Here is a 15,403-nt window from a genome sequence, read left to right as displayed (position 1 = left end):
ACATAGTTTGATGGGGATATGATTAGGTTTTTGATGTTAAAAGATCATTCTATTGCAAATATGAATAACATGGAAATAGGTTTTGAACAATGATACATGTATAATGCAGTAGAATTACTTATCAGCTCTGGGAGGGGGAAGGGAAAATGGGTGGGAAAAATCACAAATTATGTAACCATGGAAAAATATTCTAAATAAATAAATACAACATACAATAAAAAATGAAATGACAAGCAGAAGGTCAGAAAAACCTGGAAAGATATGAACTGCAACAAAATAAAATAAGCAGAACCAGGAGAACATTGGACAGTGACAGGAATACTTTACAATGAACAACTGTGAATAGCAGTTATTCTCAGCAATACAGTGATCCAAAACTATCCCAAAGGACTCATGATAAAAAAAATGCCATCTACTACCAGAGAAAAAGAAATGAGTCTGAGTCCAGACCAAAGCAAACTTTTTTCACTTTCTTAATTTTTTTCTATTTTCCTTCCACAAAAGGATTACTGTGGAAAAATGTTTTACATGATTGCACATGTAAAATCTATATGAGATTGAATTTAAGACTCAATATTCTTTGAAAAATGATAGAAACTTTTTACATGTAATTGAGAACAAATTTAAATAAAATTTAATACAAAAAAAAGGTTGCTGATCTGAATTAAGTCAAAGGTTTACTAAGAAATATTTTGTAGTCCTTGGATATGGCTATCAAATCAGAGATGAGGAACAAGTTATAAAGCCCTGACAAATCCACCAGATTAATTTCCATTACAGTTTGGCTATACCAATTCCTCAGTACCTAAGCAGAGAATTACATAGCTAACTCTCCCTTCTGCCAGGGTTTTTCCTTCCCTTTCTTGTTTTCAAGTGGAAATTTTCCTATTTTTTCCAATTACATATAAAAACAATCATGAACATTCATTTTTAAAAATTTTGAGTTCTAAATTCTTTCAATCCTTCATTCACCTTCCCCTCTCCTTGAGAAGGTAAGCAATTTGATATAGATAATACATGTGCAGCTATCTCTCACATTTAATCATTGTACACAATATTGCTGTTACTATGTATGTCTTGGTTCTGCTCACTTTCTACTGGTCATTTAAGTCTCTTCAGATTTTTCTGAAAGTATCCCTGCCAGAGTATTTCTGACCTTCATTATCAGAAAACCAAGAACTATCTCCAACATCCCTTCTTCAAGTCTTGTTCCATATCTTGGCATGCAACATTATGACCTTTGAAATTCTATTCTCTGGTCACATCCAGCTCACCTTCCTCTTTCCCATCCCCAACTCTCCATGTGTTCACCTGATATGGAATAACATATCACCCAAACATATTCAATCCATCTCCCTTACTCCAGCAGCACTCGCCTCCATTCAGAATGAGGATGGGGAGGGATGGCAGTGGTGATGAAGAAATGGGTACTCACCGTGTAGTCATGACAATCACCAGAACTTTCTGCTCCCAGACCATGAGCCAAAAGTCATGGTAGGTGTTCTCCAAGGGACCTAAAGTAATAAAATAGAAGATGGCATGTGATGCCAGAAAGTGTTTCTTTCCCTCTCTCCTCTTTCTTCTTCCATGCCCAAGTATGGGATCCATATTAGTCTTCTGCTCTTGTATCATTTGTTCATCCACTAGGTTCTGTGACGAAGATTTACAAATCTGTTGTGCTGGTCCTTCCCTCTCAGCTAACTTCCAGTCCCACATCACCAACCTGGATAGGCTTTTGAAAACACCTCAAACTTAGAAACAGAACTAGTTTATTCCTCTGCCTCTCTTCCCTCCCTGTTGTCTCCATTGCACAGATACCTCTCCAGATTTTCATTTTCTCTCAGATATACTGGAAATCTCCTAATTCCCCAGGTAGAAAGTGTAATTCCTTCTGGTCTTTTTCATCTTTCCCTTCTTCCAAAGACCAGGTAGTTAATAAGTCTTATTAACTTTTTCTTTGAAAAGACTAGTTTCTCATATGAGTCATCACTTGTTTACATACATGGGTATATGATTTGAGGTTTTGGTTTTAAAATATTACTCTATTTATAAAAATAAATAATATGGAAATAGGTATAAAGTGATAACACATATATAACCCAGTAGAACTGTTTGTCAGCTCTGGAAGGGGAGAGGGAAGAGAAGAGGGAGAGAAAATGAATCATGTAACCATGGAGAAATTTTTTTTAATGTAATTAAAAAGACTAATTTCTCTTCCTTTTTTATTTTCTCTACTAGCAGCCCAATTCAGGTGCTCTTCTCATCCTTTTCCAGCTATCTACCTCCTAGATGACCTTGGATTACAGTCTCTCTCTCTTTGGTCCATCTATCCCGAATACCACCTAAAAGTAGCATTAGTGGAAAGATGAGTGGATTTAGAGTTAGAGAACCTAAGTTCACATCCAACTTCTGCCAATACGACTTGTGTGAATACTTTTCTGGGCTTGAGTTTCCATATCTATAAAACAAGGTGGGAAGACTAAATGTCCTCTAAGGTCCCTTTTAGCTCTAAATCTATAATCCCAGAATCAATGCTCATAATGTTCCTAAAATAATGCCTTTATCCTGTCACTTCCCTGCTAAAAATCATAAATGACTATGTTCTACTATGTCAAATCTGAACTCTTCTGCCTACCTTTCAAGGTCTTCCATGATTTAATCCTAACCCACCAATCTTATTTCCCAGTACTCCTTGAGATGCACTCTGGGCTTAGGCTGACTTCCTCAATGTCCCACAAATATCCTCCTACTCAATCTCATCCTCATCTTGCCTTAGATCCTTTCCCCTACAATGAATGTCTTCCCTTCTTCCCTCTATCTATAGATTTCCAGGCCAAAACTTCTTGCTTCAGCATGGTCAAGAAATCCAAGACACCAGTACATATTTGCTAATTTTGCATCCAAGAGAACAGGGTGATATCTTCTTTTGAGGTCCATGCCATCTATGTACAGCACTACTGTTGTTCTCACCTAACCAGCTCAACTCTGTGACATGAGCACTTGATTCCTGGTCCTTATAGTCTTCCTTTGTACCTTGTGTCATCCTAGGAACTTCAATATTCATGGTAAAGCCCTCTCTGACAAGCTGAGCACAAAATCATTTCCTCAGTGCACATCTCTGATGGCCATCTTCTCTATCTTCACTTTAGTCACAACACATTAGTAGGATCAGACCTGAGATCTTAATCACTACTTCAAGCAGTTCTGCTTGATTTCAATGCCAAGGAACAAGACGCCCCTCCTAGGATAAACTGATCATTGGCAAATCCAATCTCCATGCCTTGGTTACTCTAAACCTTCCCACCTACCTCGGTCTCCTCTTCCCACTGATTGGAGAATTGGAGGGTGGAGCACCAAACTTCTCTGAAAGCTTTCCTTTGTAGAAGGCTGGATTTAGACTCCCCAGCTTGCCATCCACTTTCATCTGCAGCTCTGTTTGGCTTCAGCTTCACAGAACAAGATGTTCTCTGCTTTTTCCCCCAACTCCCCTTTCCAGCTTCCTTTTCTGTGTTGCTTTACCCCATTAGATTATAAGCTCCTTGAGAGCAAGAGCCTTCATGGTCCTTGGAACAAATTGTTCTCACACATGCATTTGGCTGGGGAAGTCTTCAACTGCTTGGGGGCAGACATTCTTATAACTCATGGATGGGTTTGAAGTCTGTTGGGAAGCCTTGTTTTCAGTCCTGGGGGAGCCTTGCCATACAATTTCAATGCTTGCTAAGTAAGCATCACAAGACACAGCAAAGCAAGAAGCTCCTTTTGCCTGCTACAAACATGATTATATAACCTGGGAACTGAACCCTCACTGTCTACCCTTATTAACCACCTAATCCCACTTCTCACAGCAACTGTCCTAAATCTAAACTGTTGACCTAATTGAAAGGGTAATAGTTAAGAGGAGTAATTTAAGGAGTTAGTTTTGAAAAGATATTTTCACCAAGAATACACCAGCATCAAAAATGACTATTTTTCTTTGGTAAATAAATAACATTAAATTTGAATGATATGTCTGTTTTACTTTGCTATGTAACTTATTATATACATTGTCCCTAACAGATTCTAATTAAAACACAAAGTATAAGGATTGTTTGCTTCCCTGTTTTCTAACTGTGTTTCTTCTGTTACTTTATCTCTTTCTCAGCTCCTTAATGTTATAGGTATTCTCAAGGACCTGCCCTATGCCATCTTGCCATATTTTGCCATAATTCCTTCTCTGGCACTCTCATTCACTCCCACAGCTTCAATGATCACATTTTAAAAATTAACTTAATTTTTAGCTTTGCACAGTGGCAGTATCATAGCCAATGAGGTTTATGTGAGGCGCGATTAAAAATTAACTTAATTTTTAAAATTCTGAACTTAACACACTGAAAAATAAACACTTCTACAATGCCAATTGTTGGGGTTTGTCCTTCATTTCAAAGAAGACCAATTATATCATTAAACATCAATGTTTAATGACAACCAAAGTCATACAAATAGTATTAAAGGCAGAATTTTAATTCAGTTTCTCTAACACCCAAATTAGTATATGGTCTTTTCTTTATAAAGTGAAGGAGTTACAGAGCAACATGGAGAAATACTTTAAAATAACCAAATTAATTAAATTTTTTTAAAAAGTTACAGAGCCAAAGTTTGAACTCATATCCTCTGACTATAGTGTATCATAAAGCCAAAACCTTCCTTGAGTGCTTTGCACACAGTAGGTACTCATTTATATGGTTTTTAGATTCACAGCTGTTGCTGTTGTTCATCCTTCTTTTCGAAAAGGACCGGCAACATCACAAGGTGATGTCTTAGCTTTTGAGTGAAGTGGATTAGAGTAAGGCAGACCTATACAAAGTCGTCAACCTCAACCTCTCTACCAGAATCATCAAAGTCCAGTGGCAAGACAAAAGTCAGGACAACTGGTGATGGCCCAGGATGCAGTGGATAACCTGGGCTTCTTCCATGTCTGACCAAGCTCTAAGTGTTCCACAGTGCCTACTTCTCCTGCCTTCATGGTCCTTGGAACAAATTGTTCTCACCCACTTATTTCACCAAGGAAAGCCTTCGCCTGCTTGGGGTAGACATCCCCCTAACTCATGGATGGTTTTGAGTTCTCTTGGTTACCCTCAAATCTAGTTTAGCCCAGTTTTACCAGAGTGTGGCCACTGAGCATGTTACAGCTTCTTGGAGCCACAAATAAGAACTGAGTGAAAGGTGGACACCAACAGAGGGAAGCAGCCCTGAGAAGAGTTCATCAAGTCCTCATGCCAGAAGTGCTAGTTCTTCCAGAACACTCCATATACCCCATGTCACTAAGGCATAAAAAGATAATTGTATTTTAAAAATCATAAACCTCTATTTCATACCACTTACTTCTTTTTTAGGAATTTAACAAATTCTTCATTAGTTTTCAAAATCAACTATCACTAATATGCAAAAGACTTTCAAATCAATATTGTTTAATTCAACCATCCCCACAGGTCCCTCAAACTCAATGTATCCACAAGTGAGTTTACTACCTATTCCATTACACCAGCTCCTCTTTTTGATTCCATTGTATCTGTCTGGGACAATGCCCCCTGTGTTGAAAACCTTAGCTTTCTATTTCCACCTTCCCTCCCTCTCACCTTTCATATGCAGTTACCAAGTCCTGTTGAATTCACCTTTGTAATATGCAATCATCCTTCACATATATCCCTTCTATACCTATGGCCACTGCTTTTGCGTAGGCTTTCATTACTATCCACCTGAATTCTTGCAACATCCTTTACTTAGGCCATCCAGTGACTTCCTAATCACTCAGGCTAGTTTCCTTTTCTGTAGCTTCTGACATTGATGACCACCATATGCTATTAACCTTTGACATTAAAGACATCACATTTTCTTGCTTCTTCTCCAGAATCAGGAGAAGTACATAGCACTAAGGGCTGAATAGGTATGTTATAAAGAAATAATATTATGACAGAGTCCTGGCCTGACTCTTGGTTTCACTTTAATTGAAGAGCTAGACAGTCTCTCTAGAAGAAACATCCTGGACAGATGCTTGAAAGATGAGTTGTAGAAAAGAAACTAACATCAAGAAAACCAGATAGAACACAATTATAATAGAAGTGATGAATACCTCATTTGGGATATATCACATGGAGGAGAAAAAAGGAAACAATGGCAACAGAAACTGGAGAGACAAATTCAGAGGAAGATGGCAAAGAGAGGTGGAGCGAATAAAGAAAAGAGGAGAGTTAAGGAGAATAAATTATTCTTAGAGAAAAAATGGAGACATATGGGGCTAGACAGAGGATTAATTAGATAAATATGAAATAGGGTTAATGGTAAGACTCAAATATAAGTCACTGATAATTCCATATTAATTCAAAAGGAGCCCACCAGTAAAGTGCCTTAGGCATTTGTGTTTGATCCTATGCAATTTAATATTTTAACTAATGACATCAAATGTACAGAGATGACACAAGACTTTTTGGTTGGAAGTCTGAGGGAGCAGCGATATGGCAGCTCTCTTCAAGTATCTGAAAGGCTCTGGCTGAGAAGAAAAATGGATTCAACTTGTTTTGTTTGGCTCCAGGGTGCAGTAAGGGGCAGAAGGTGAAAGAGAGAACTTTAGACATTAAGAAAAACTTCCTAACAATTAGACCTACCCAAACAGGTGACAAACTGCAGAGGTGGTAGGTTCCCCTCACTGAAGATCTTTAAGTGGAAGCTAAATGATCACTTTGGGGCCATGTTAAAGTAGGGAATTCTTTTTTGGATAGGAGTCAGACTACCCAAATGGTCAGAGGTCACTTCTAGTTCTGAAATTCTGTGATTGCTATGACTCCAAGGACTTCAAAGCAGGGTGACAAAAGTTTAATGCTATCAAAAGGAGAAAAAAGGTGAGGGAGGAAGGTCAAATTTAGAGATGAGTTTTTTCTTGGACATATAAAAATCTGAACTATTGGTAAGTCACAAACAAGCACAGAACCAGAACTCAGATAAGACATTCACAAAAAGATAAAATGTAAGCCACAGGAGTAGATATCACCAAAGGAAAAATTAAACAAAAAAAAAACACAAGGACAGAGCTCTGGGTATACCCACACTAAAGGTGGGGGAAGAAGCAGATGGGTCACCAAAGGAGAGCAGGAAAAAGCAGTTGGAGAATCAAGGGAACAACCATGAAAGCTCCAGGTCACAGAAACCAGAGAAGAGAATACCCAGTAGCAAGGGGAGGAATCAGTGGGGTCAAATGCAGCAGAAAATTCAGAAGGGAGGATGCCTAGAAACAAGAAAGCTTTTTTTGGCAATGAGAAGGCTCAGAAACTCTGGAACTATTAGGGATATTGGAGATCTTGTCCAACTCTCTCAGTGTAGAGATGAAGAAACTGAGACCTAGAGAAGTAACATAGCAAAGAAGCATACAGAGATCAGGCAGGGATCAGGATTTTCTGACTCTAATCCCAATAACCATTTGATTCTATGTCTTGTCAACCTAGGAGACATAGAAAGCTCTCAGAAATCAAAACTGAAGGCATTAAGAGAAAGAATTCTAGTGGGTCAAAACAATGGCATAAAACTCAAAATGGAAACCATGGGACCACTCAATCAGACCTAATGATCCCTCTGGGCCACAGGTGGACTTAAAAAACACATGCACATACATGCATGCATGCACACACAAATTAGCATTATTGATATCCTACTGTACTTTTTATTCAATTTTTTATAATCCTTACCTTCTTTCTTAGAATCAATACTGAGTATCAGTTTGAAGGCAGAAGAAAGGTAAGGACTTGGTAATTGGGGTTAAATGACTTGCCTGGGATTACACAGCTAAAAAGTATTTGTGGCCAAATTTGAACCTAAGACCTCCTATCTCTTGGCCTGGCTCTTTCCACTGAGCCATCTAGCTGCCCCTATTTTTATTTATTTTTGTTCAATATTTTCCAATTCCATTTTAATCTGGCTTAGCTATACTAGTCCTGGCAGTGAAGAATACTATTTAACACTTCTGGGTTAAAGGGACCAATGTAGTTGTATAGGGAACTTAGATTAAAGAAGAAAAGAGGACCAAAGAAGGGCCTAATGCTTGAGGTAGATTGAATAATAACTGAAGGAGAAAAGGCAAAGCTGCTCAGCTCTTAGGCTTCCCTTTTCTCTGCTAATGAAAATTATCTTGGACTGGGAAAAAAAAGTATAAAAATGGCTACCAGGGAGCTGATACCCAGTATGGATAAGAGGATAGTGAGAGCATCTGCTATCCTGGAGCAATTCAAGTCATCAGGCCTGTGGGATGCCATCCAGAGTACTAAAAAGAAAAGTTCAATCCCCTCAAGTGGGGATTATTTCTTTCTTTGTATTTGTAGCCCTTGCACCCAGCACAGTGCTGGCACATAAGTGGGCACTTAATACATTTTGAATGTTGACTGCTAAGTCAGTAATCTTTATAAGGTTGAGGATAACTAGAAGATCAGAAAAGGGGAAATTGCCTGATTTTTTTTAAGAAAGAGAATGCAGGCAATAAGCTCCAGGCCAGTGAGCTTGCCTCCAATTTCTGACAAAATTCTAGAGTAGATGATGGAAGTGGTTAGCAAACACCACCTTGAAGAGGAAGTGACTTCCTGAAGGACAGCTCAAGCAGAAGAGTGTCTACATGATGACTCACATCCCATAAACAAAAACATTAAAAGGCAGTTGAGATCAGATGGGCTGCAATGACCAATCTGAGCTCCCGGAAGAGACGATGAAGCCAATCCCCAACACTCTCCCCTCACCCTGAGATCTCCCTCTGTAGAGACAGAGCCAGTCCTATGGTCAAAGCTACCAGAGGTAGCTGTGTTTTGTTCCATTTCCTTCTAAGGAAGGGCAGATTCACTAGTGGAGAGCCCAGAGGAAGGTAGAAATTATAAAATGGTAGTGGTATTAAAAACAAAAGGCAACAAATAAAACTTTACCAAAAAGTCTATGTCATGCCAGGCCTTATTTTGCTCATTGACAAGGTGACTAGACTGGTAGATTAGAGGATTCTGAAGAGTATACTTAGATTTCCTATTATGCGACAAAGTCTCCTGAACTACTGTTGTGAAAAAGATGGTAAGATCAGGTCACCCAAAAGAAGAGTCATTACAGTCTGGACCTGACTTGGAATAAGGCCCCCTCCAGCCCTCAGGATCTCTGCATCATTCATCAATAAGGTATTTTAAAAGCATTTATCTAATTATCAATTTGGTGTGAGGCTGGGAGAAATAAAATTAACACCCTAAATGGAAAGAGATAGAATCCCAAAAGATCTTGGTGGTATTGGACACGAGGTAAATTTACCAAGATGATACTAGTTCTCATTTATATTTATATGTTTGATAGGGTACAAAGCACAATATTCAAACACATTCTATCTCATTTGTTCTTCATGACCCTGGGAGGCAGGTATTATCAGGTCCATTTTTGAGAGGGAAAAGTTGAGGTTCCAAAAGGTTAAAATGAAGTAATAGGTGTCAGGGGCTAGATTTGAACACAAGCTCAAGAGCTCCTAGGCCATAGTGTTTTGCAGGAGATTGAAGCTAAAAATGCAATAGGTAAATATATAGTTTCACATTCAGGTTGTAAAAACTGGTTTCTGAAGTATAAGATAGAGGCAATGTGGTCAGGGGGCAATTCATTAGAAAAAGGTCCCTCATAAATGATACCCTCCACTATAATCCACAACAAGGGCAGCCCGGCAGCCCCAAGAGCTCACACAGTTGTGAGGAACAATGTGCCCACATGAGGGGGAGGCTCTACCACCCTGGTCAGGAAGACTGGTCTTGGAGCAGGGAGCGATCTTTTAAGAAGGATCCCAATAAGGGGGAGAGAGTCCAAGGGGTCTCAAGTTCATTCCATACACCTGAAGACATGGGGATGTTCCTGTTCTCCAGGATCCCAAGGGGAACTAAACTTGTTCTCCTTGGCCCCAGGAGCTACAAAGAAGCAAATCTAAGCTTGAAGGCAGGAAAAACTTCCTAACAGAAAGAGATGTCCAAAAAGCCTGGGACAAAGCAGCAAGCTCCCTTTATGGGAAGTCTTCAAGCCATGCTGCTTGAGTATAGTTGGGGATATTCTAGGTCAGATAGGAACTTGAACTCGCTGGTATCAGAGAGGTCCTTCCCACTCACATTCAGAGCTCAGGAGAGACCTCAGTCTTCTCAGAAATAGGCAGAGGTGGTGTTAGGATTAGAGCTAGAGTGACTAAGAAAGAACTGGAAGTAGAGCCATCTGGTGAGAAAGAGGATGAAGGGGGAAGGAGCTGGAGAGACAGCAGAATATCATGTCAGCACAGCACATCCCCCCACCTTCTTCATGACTCTGGCTCTGTCTTCTAGGGTCTTCTTTACACAGCCTCCAACTCTACCTTGGGTCATTTTAGGACTGATGACCCCAAAAACCCTGCCTTCTCAGTTCCTCAAACTCAGCTCCCAGGACTTCAATCTCTCATCTCCTTTAGACACCCATAGGGATACTTATATCTTGGACTTTACAATCTCTCAAACGTATTCCATCTGCAATCTTAAACTCTGGAATTCCCCTGATCATAAATATTCAGTCTTTCCCACAGCCTCCCTCCTCCTACATCCTCATTATAACCTCGGGTCACTCTGTCCTTCCCCTGTGTTTCCTAGAATCCCTGTTCTGACTTCTCCCTTCAATCTTAAGCCATTAGCTTTTTCCACCATATATTTCACTCTCAAATCTTTCAGCCCACTTTTTCACACCTTACTAATAATTGTCAACCTTGGACTACTACGACCATCTGCTTTCTCTGCTTACATTACTGAATATTCCTAGAACCAAATATTAGCTTCCTAATTGAAAAAATACAGAAATCACCATCCCCTGTCTTTTCTGCCCTCCCAACCCCACCAAGAAGCCATAACTTTGATCTCCCACAATATCTTAAGCATCGCTCACTCCTTCCTCAGATTTTACATAGTTGTAGTTATGGATGGCACAGAGCAGATGATTGTCCAAGGAATCACCAAGATCTCCCAAAGCTGACTGAGAACCAGTTATACATCACAGACTCCAGCTTACCTTGTGTGCCAATATAAGCATTCTTTTGCTTATAGCCATCCATGAAACTGGCATTAATGTAGTCTGTCTGGAAAGAAAAAAGAAGAAAGAAAGAAAACTCAACTCATTCTTGTTGTGCATGGAAATATATGGGGATGGGGGCAGGAGGGAGACAGATGACATGCTGAACAAACAGTCCAGAACCAATTCATAGAATGATAGAAGCTCAGTAATGGATCTTGGGTCTAGTTTAAGCTAGCATAGAATGAAGTACAGGTAATTTCTAACATAGTAGGGCTTGTCATTTCCCTAAAAATTCTGCATTCAATGAACTAAAAGAGAAAGGGGAGGGGGAGGCAATTTCAAGTTACTTAATTCTAATGAATTTCTGGTTCCCATTTCTTTTCTTCCAGGGATCTAGGTTCTATTGGGGCTAAGCAAGGGAATAGCAAGCCACTGATTCAAGTGGGTGATTATCACAATTCTTCATCTTAATATTAATAAATACAAAATAGGTACATGGCAAAAAAAATGCCTAGCCACAAATGGACACATCCAACCATACCCAATGTCCAAAATATCAAAACCAGAGAAAAGAGGAGCAGTAAGAAACTGAAGCAGAGACTTCAAGTATATCCAGCATCAGAAAGAAAGAGCAATTAGCAAAGACAATAACTAAAGACTTTTATCTCTGTCCATCACCAGGCAAATCCTAAACTGATTCCTAAAACCGAAGCAAAATCCTACCCAAGGTCCTTCTGCTGCATGCACCTCCAATAAAGCCCAATCACCCCAACACTATCATCCTTACCCCTACATAATTCCTGATGATGCCCCCTTATATCTTTTACTGCACAAGGGGAGGACCCCTAAGACCACAATGCTTAGGAACTTTGTATCCAACTTAAAACTTCTAGTCATGAGGGCAGAAAAAAGAAAAGGATGGAGAAAGGTGGCATTACCACAGAGGATTCATTTCAGTAATTCCAATCCAGGAAAAAAGCCTTCCTCTGACCCTGCAACACATTCACCACCAAACTCTGGGGATAGCAAAATGACCAGCTGCAGCCTCATCACCCTCCTCCTTACCAAGCTAATGAATAATAGAAGACTACAAAATTAGTCATCACCTAGTCAGAACTCTACTAATCTACCCCATTGGTTCCTACACATCCCACTTCCCTCAGGACACAACCTTCCCCCAACCCAAGGTAGTCAGGAGCTGTCCAAATCCTTGCCTGGCCTCTGACCTACCACTTGGAGAAGAGAGACCATAAACCTACCACCCTAAAAACCAAGGCAATAAAAAAGAGGACAAATGTGTGTGTGTGTCACCTCTCTCTCTCTCTCACACACACACACACACACACACACACACACATACATACGCACGCACGCTTTCCTCCCATGGTGAGCCTATTATGCTAGCACCTGCATTCTTTAAGTAGCCATCTCTTTGGGACACAAATGAAGAGTAAAAATGATGACACACAGCTACTAGTTCCATTTTGTACAGAATTCTGGAGTCAGAAGGATCTGGGTTCAAATTTGGCTCAGATACTTTCAAGCTATGTGACCCTGAGCAAGTTACATAATTCCTTTTGCCTGGCCTTTTCCCTTCTTAAGGTTGTTATTAAGATAGACAGTAAAAGGGGCATCTAGCTGGCTCAGGAAATTGAGAGCCATGCCTAGAGACAGGAGTTTCTAGGTTCAAATCTGGACTCAGACACTTCCTAGCTGTGTGACTCTAGGTAAGTCACTTAACCCCCATTGCCTAGCCCTTACTGCTCTTCTGCCTTAGAACTAAAACACAGTATTGACTCTAAGATGGAAGATAAGGGTTTAATTTTTTTTTTTAATACAGAAAGTAAGGGTTTAAAAAGAAAAAGAATCTAGAGACTTTCAGGTTGTAAGATGAGACTCCATTTACTAACTCTGAACTTTGTATTATACCTCTGATCTAAGCAGTCCATGTGTAGAATCTGGCACCCTTGTGCTCTTTAATAGCTGAGAACTTCTGGAAATTAGAAATATTAATTGAAGATTTTAGAATTAGTGTATGATGAGACTCAAAAAAGGGTCAAATATTCAACTTAATACTGGCTGGATTCAACAGAAACTTTGACTAAGAGATCAAAATTCCAGGAGTAAAAGGACAATTTGTGGGAAAAAAGACTTATTGGGACAATTAAACTACACCCTTTGCTTATATTCCCAGCAATCAGACAGACCAAAATTTAGGCAACAATGTTTGGGTTAATAACCAGGGGATAACAGATTCACTGGTTTTTCTCTAAAGGAGAAAAGTTTTGAATTAATCCAAAGAAAGCTGAGATGGGTCCCACAGTTCCTCACTGGCACAAACGGACAGCAGAAAGGTGGTTATTTAACCAGAATTTTACATTCTCAGGACTGTTCTGATTCACAGACTTGTCTCTCTCATAACACCATAGGAGTTGCTCATTTCGACATAAACTCTGAATCACAGACACAGGTTTAGCTTAATGCTGTTCTTTGAAGATGAAGGTGATGTTATTGGCCTAGTACTTATCCAAGAAAAGAGATGAATTTGGACTAAGCTAGCCACATTCTCTTCGAGTCCTTCTGGTAAATAAGGGTACCCATTTGCAAGTCAAATGGACAAAGTTAAGAGAAAAAAATTGTGGCTATGGAGTAGAGCTAATCAATTTACACTGGGATCAAACCTATGATCTCAATATAATTACCACTGTGTTCTGTCTGTCCTCTAAGCCTGGAGTATTCTCCTTCCTTTCTTGGAATTTCTGGCTCCCTTCAAAGAAGCAAAATGTAGAGAGAATTAAGAGTGCTGGACTTGAAGTTCAGAAAACTTGAGTTCAAATTCTGCCCTAGATATTTGTTAGCTGTGTGACTGTGGGCTAATTTCCTTTACCCTATTATCAGCCTCAGTTTCCTTATTTGTAAAATGAGAAAATAATAGCACCTGTCTCTCAGGGTTGTTGTGAGAATCAAATGAGTTAACATATGTACAGGCCACTGCAAAACTTACATTTCTATAGAAATACTGGCTATTATTATTTTATATATGCATATATATGTATATATATATATGTATATATATATATATAATTCACATGATTTAAAGTTGTAATTACATAGAATATGGTAACTAGTTCTAGCTAGAAAGGAAACAGGCTGTTGGAATGAGATACCAGCAAGCGCTTCAGGGAACACCAATAGGGAAGTGGCTAGATTCCTCTTGCCGACTACATATCTTTGTTTCACCTTAGCAGAACATAACTTTCTTGAGGGCAGAACATTTTATTTCTCTCTTTATATTTCTGATACATAGCATAGCACCTGGCAAAAAGAAGATGCTTCATGAAGATGCTTGCTGAATAAACTCTGCACTAACCCAATCAGTCACAAGCATCACTCCTACAGAGTAAAAAGGGAAATCAGAGCACTGTGAGCTGTCAAATGATGATAACAATAACAGCATTTATATAGCACTTACTGTGTGCCAGGTATTGTGCTAAGTGGTTTTTTGTTTTTGTTTTTTTAACAGAAATACTTACCTTCTGTTTTAGTATCAATTCTAAGTCAAAAGAGAGGTAAGGGCTAGGCAATTAAGAGTTAAGTGACTTGTCCAAGGTCACATACTCGGGAATATCTGAAATCAGATTTAAATCCAGGTCCCCCTGACTCCAAAACTGGCACTCTAACCACTGTGTTGTCTTAGTTGCCCCTGTGCTAAATGTTTTACAAATATTATCTCATTTGATACTCACAACAATCCTGATGGGTAGGTGCTGCTATGATCTCCATTCTATAGTTGAGGAACTGAGGCAGACAGAGATTAAGTGACAGCTAATAAGTAATTTGTCTGAGGTCAAATTGGAACACAGGATTTCATGACTCCAAACACAGCACTCCGTCACTGCTATCTGAACTGGAAGAGTTATCTAAGATTTGATTTAATCCACTTATTTGATAGTTGAAGCAACTGATGTCCAGAAAAGGAGAGACTTGCCAAATGTTAAACAGTTAAGAGTAAAGCACAGCCTAGACCCTAAGTCTCCTGAGTGTCCTATGACTCCCTTTGGAGTGACCTAGTCATCCCTTGACTGTTGCTAAAAGGGAGTCTTTATCTGTTGTTACCTGGGAGATACCACTCCCCTTCGAAGAGGTCAACTTCACTCGGGTTTGGTCCAGGCATGGTACATCACCATATCGGTTTTTCTCCAAGTTACCTGGTGACCTGGAGGAAAGAGTAGACAAACAAAAGCCAATATAAAGGTCCTTAAAGACTATAAAAAGCCAGCCATCAACAAAAATTTTTTACTAACCAGATCTCAAAGAGAATTCAGGTTCTTAGTCATTTCAAATTTATTCTCTC

General features: G+C 39.4%; 1 protein-coding gene across 1 annotated transcript in view; it reads right to left on the bottom strand.

Annotated features, from left to right (window-relative positions):
• Window positions 1-15,403, bottom strand: part of PTPN9 (protein tyrosine phosphatase non-receptor type 9) — a 54,061-nt gene that overhangs the window by 14,284 nt on the left and 24,374 nt on the right. Inside the window, exons 9-11 of the mRNA XM_044660249.1 lie at window positions 15,166-15,265; window positions 11,047-11,113; window positions 1,436-1,514 (exon numbers count right to left, since the gene is read on the bottom strand). Of these exons, the coding sequence (XP_044516184.1) occupies window positions 1,436-1,514; window positions 11,047-11,113; window positions 15,166-15,265 (246 nt within the window). The remainder of the gene's footprint in view (window positions 1-1,435; window positions 1,515-11,046; window positions 11,114-15,165; window positions 15,266-15,403) is intronic.

The sequence above is a fragment of the Gracilinanus agilis genome, chromosome 2, assembly GCF_016433145.1.
Source record: "Gracilinanus agilis isolate LMUSP501 chromosome 2, AgileGrace, whole genome shotgun sequence".
Taxonomy (NCBI): Eukaryota; Metazoa; Chordata; class Mammalia; order Didelphimorphia; family Didelphidae; genus Gracilinanus; species Gracilinanus agilis.
This window is presented reverse-complemented; position numbering and strand designations above follow the sequence as displayed.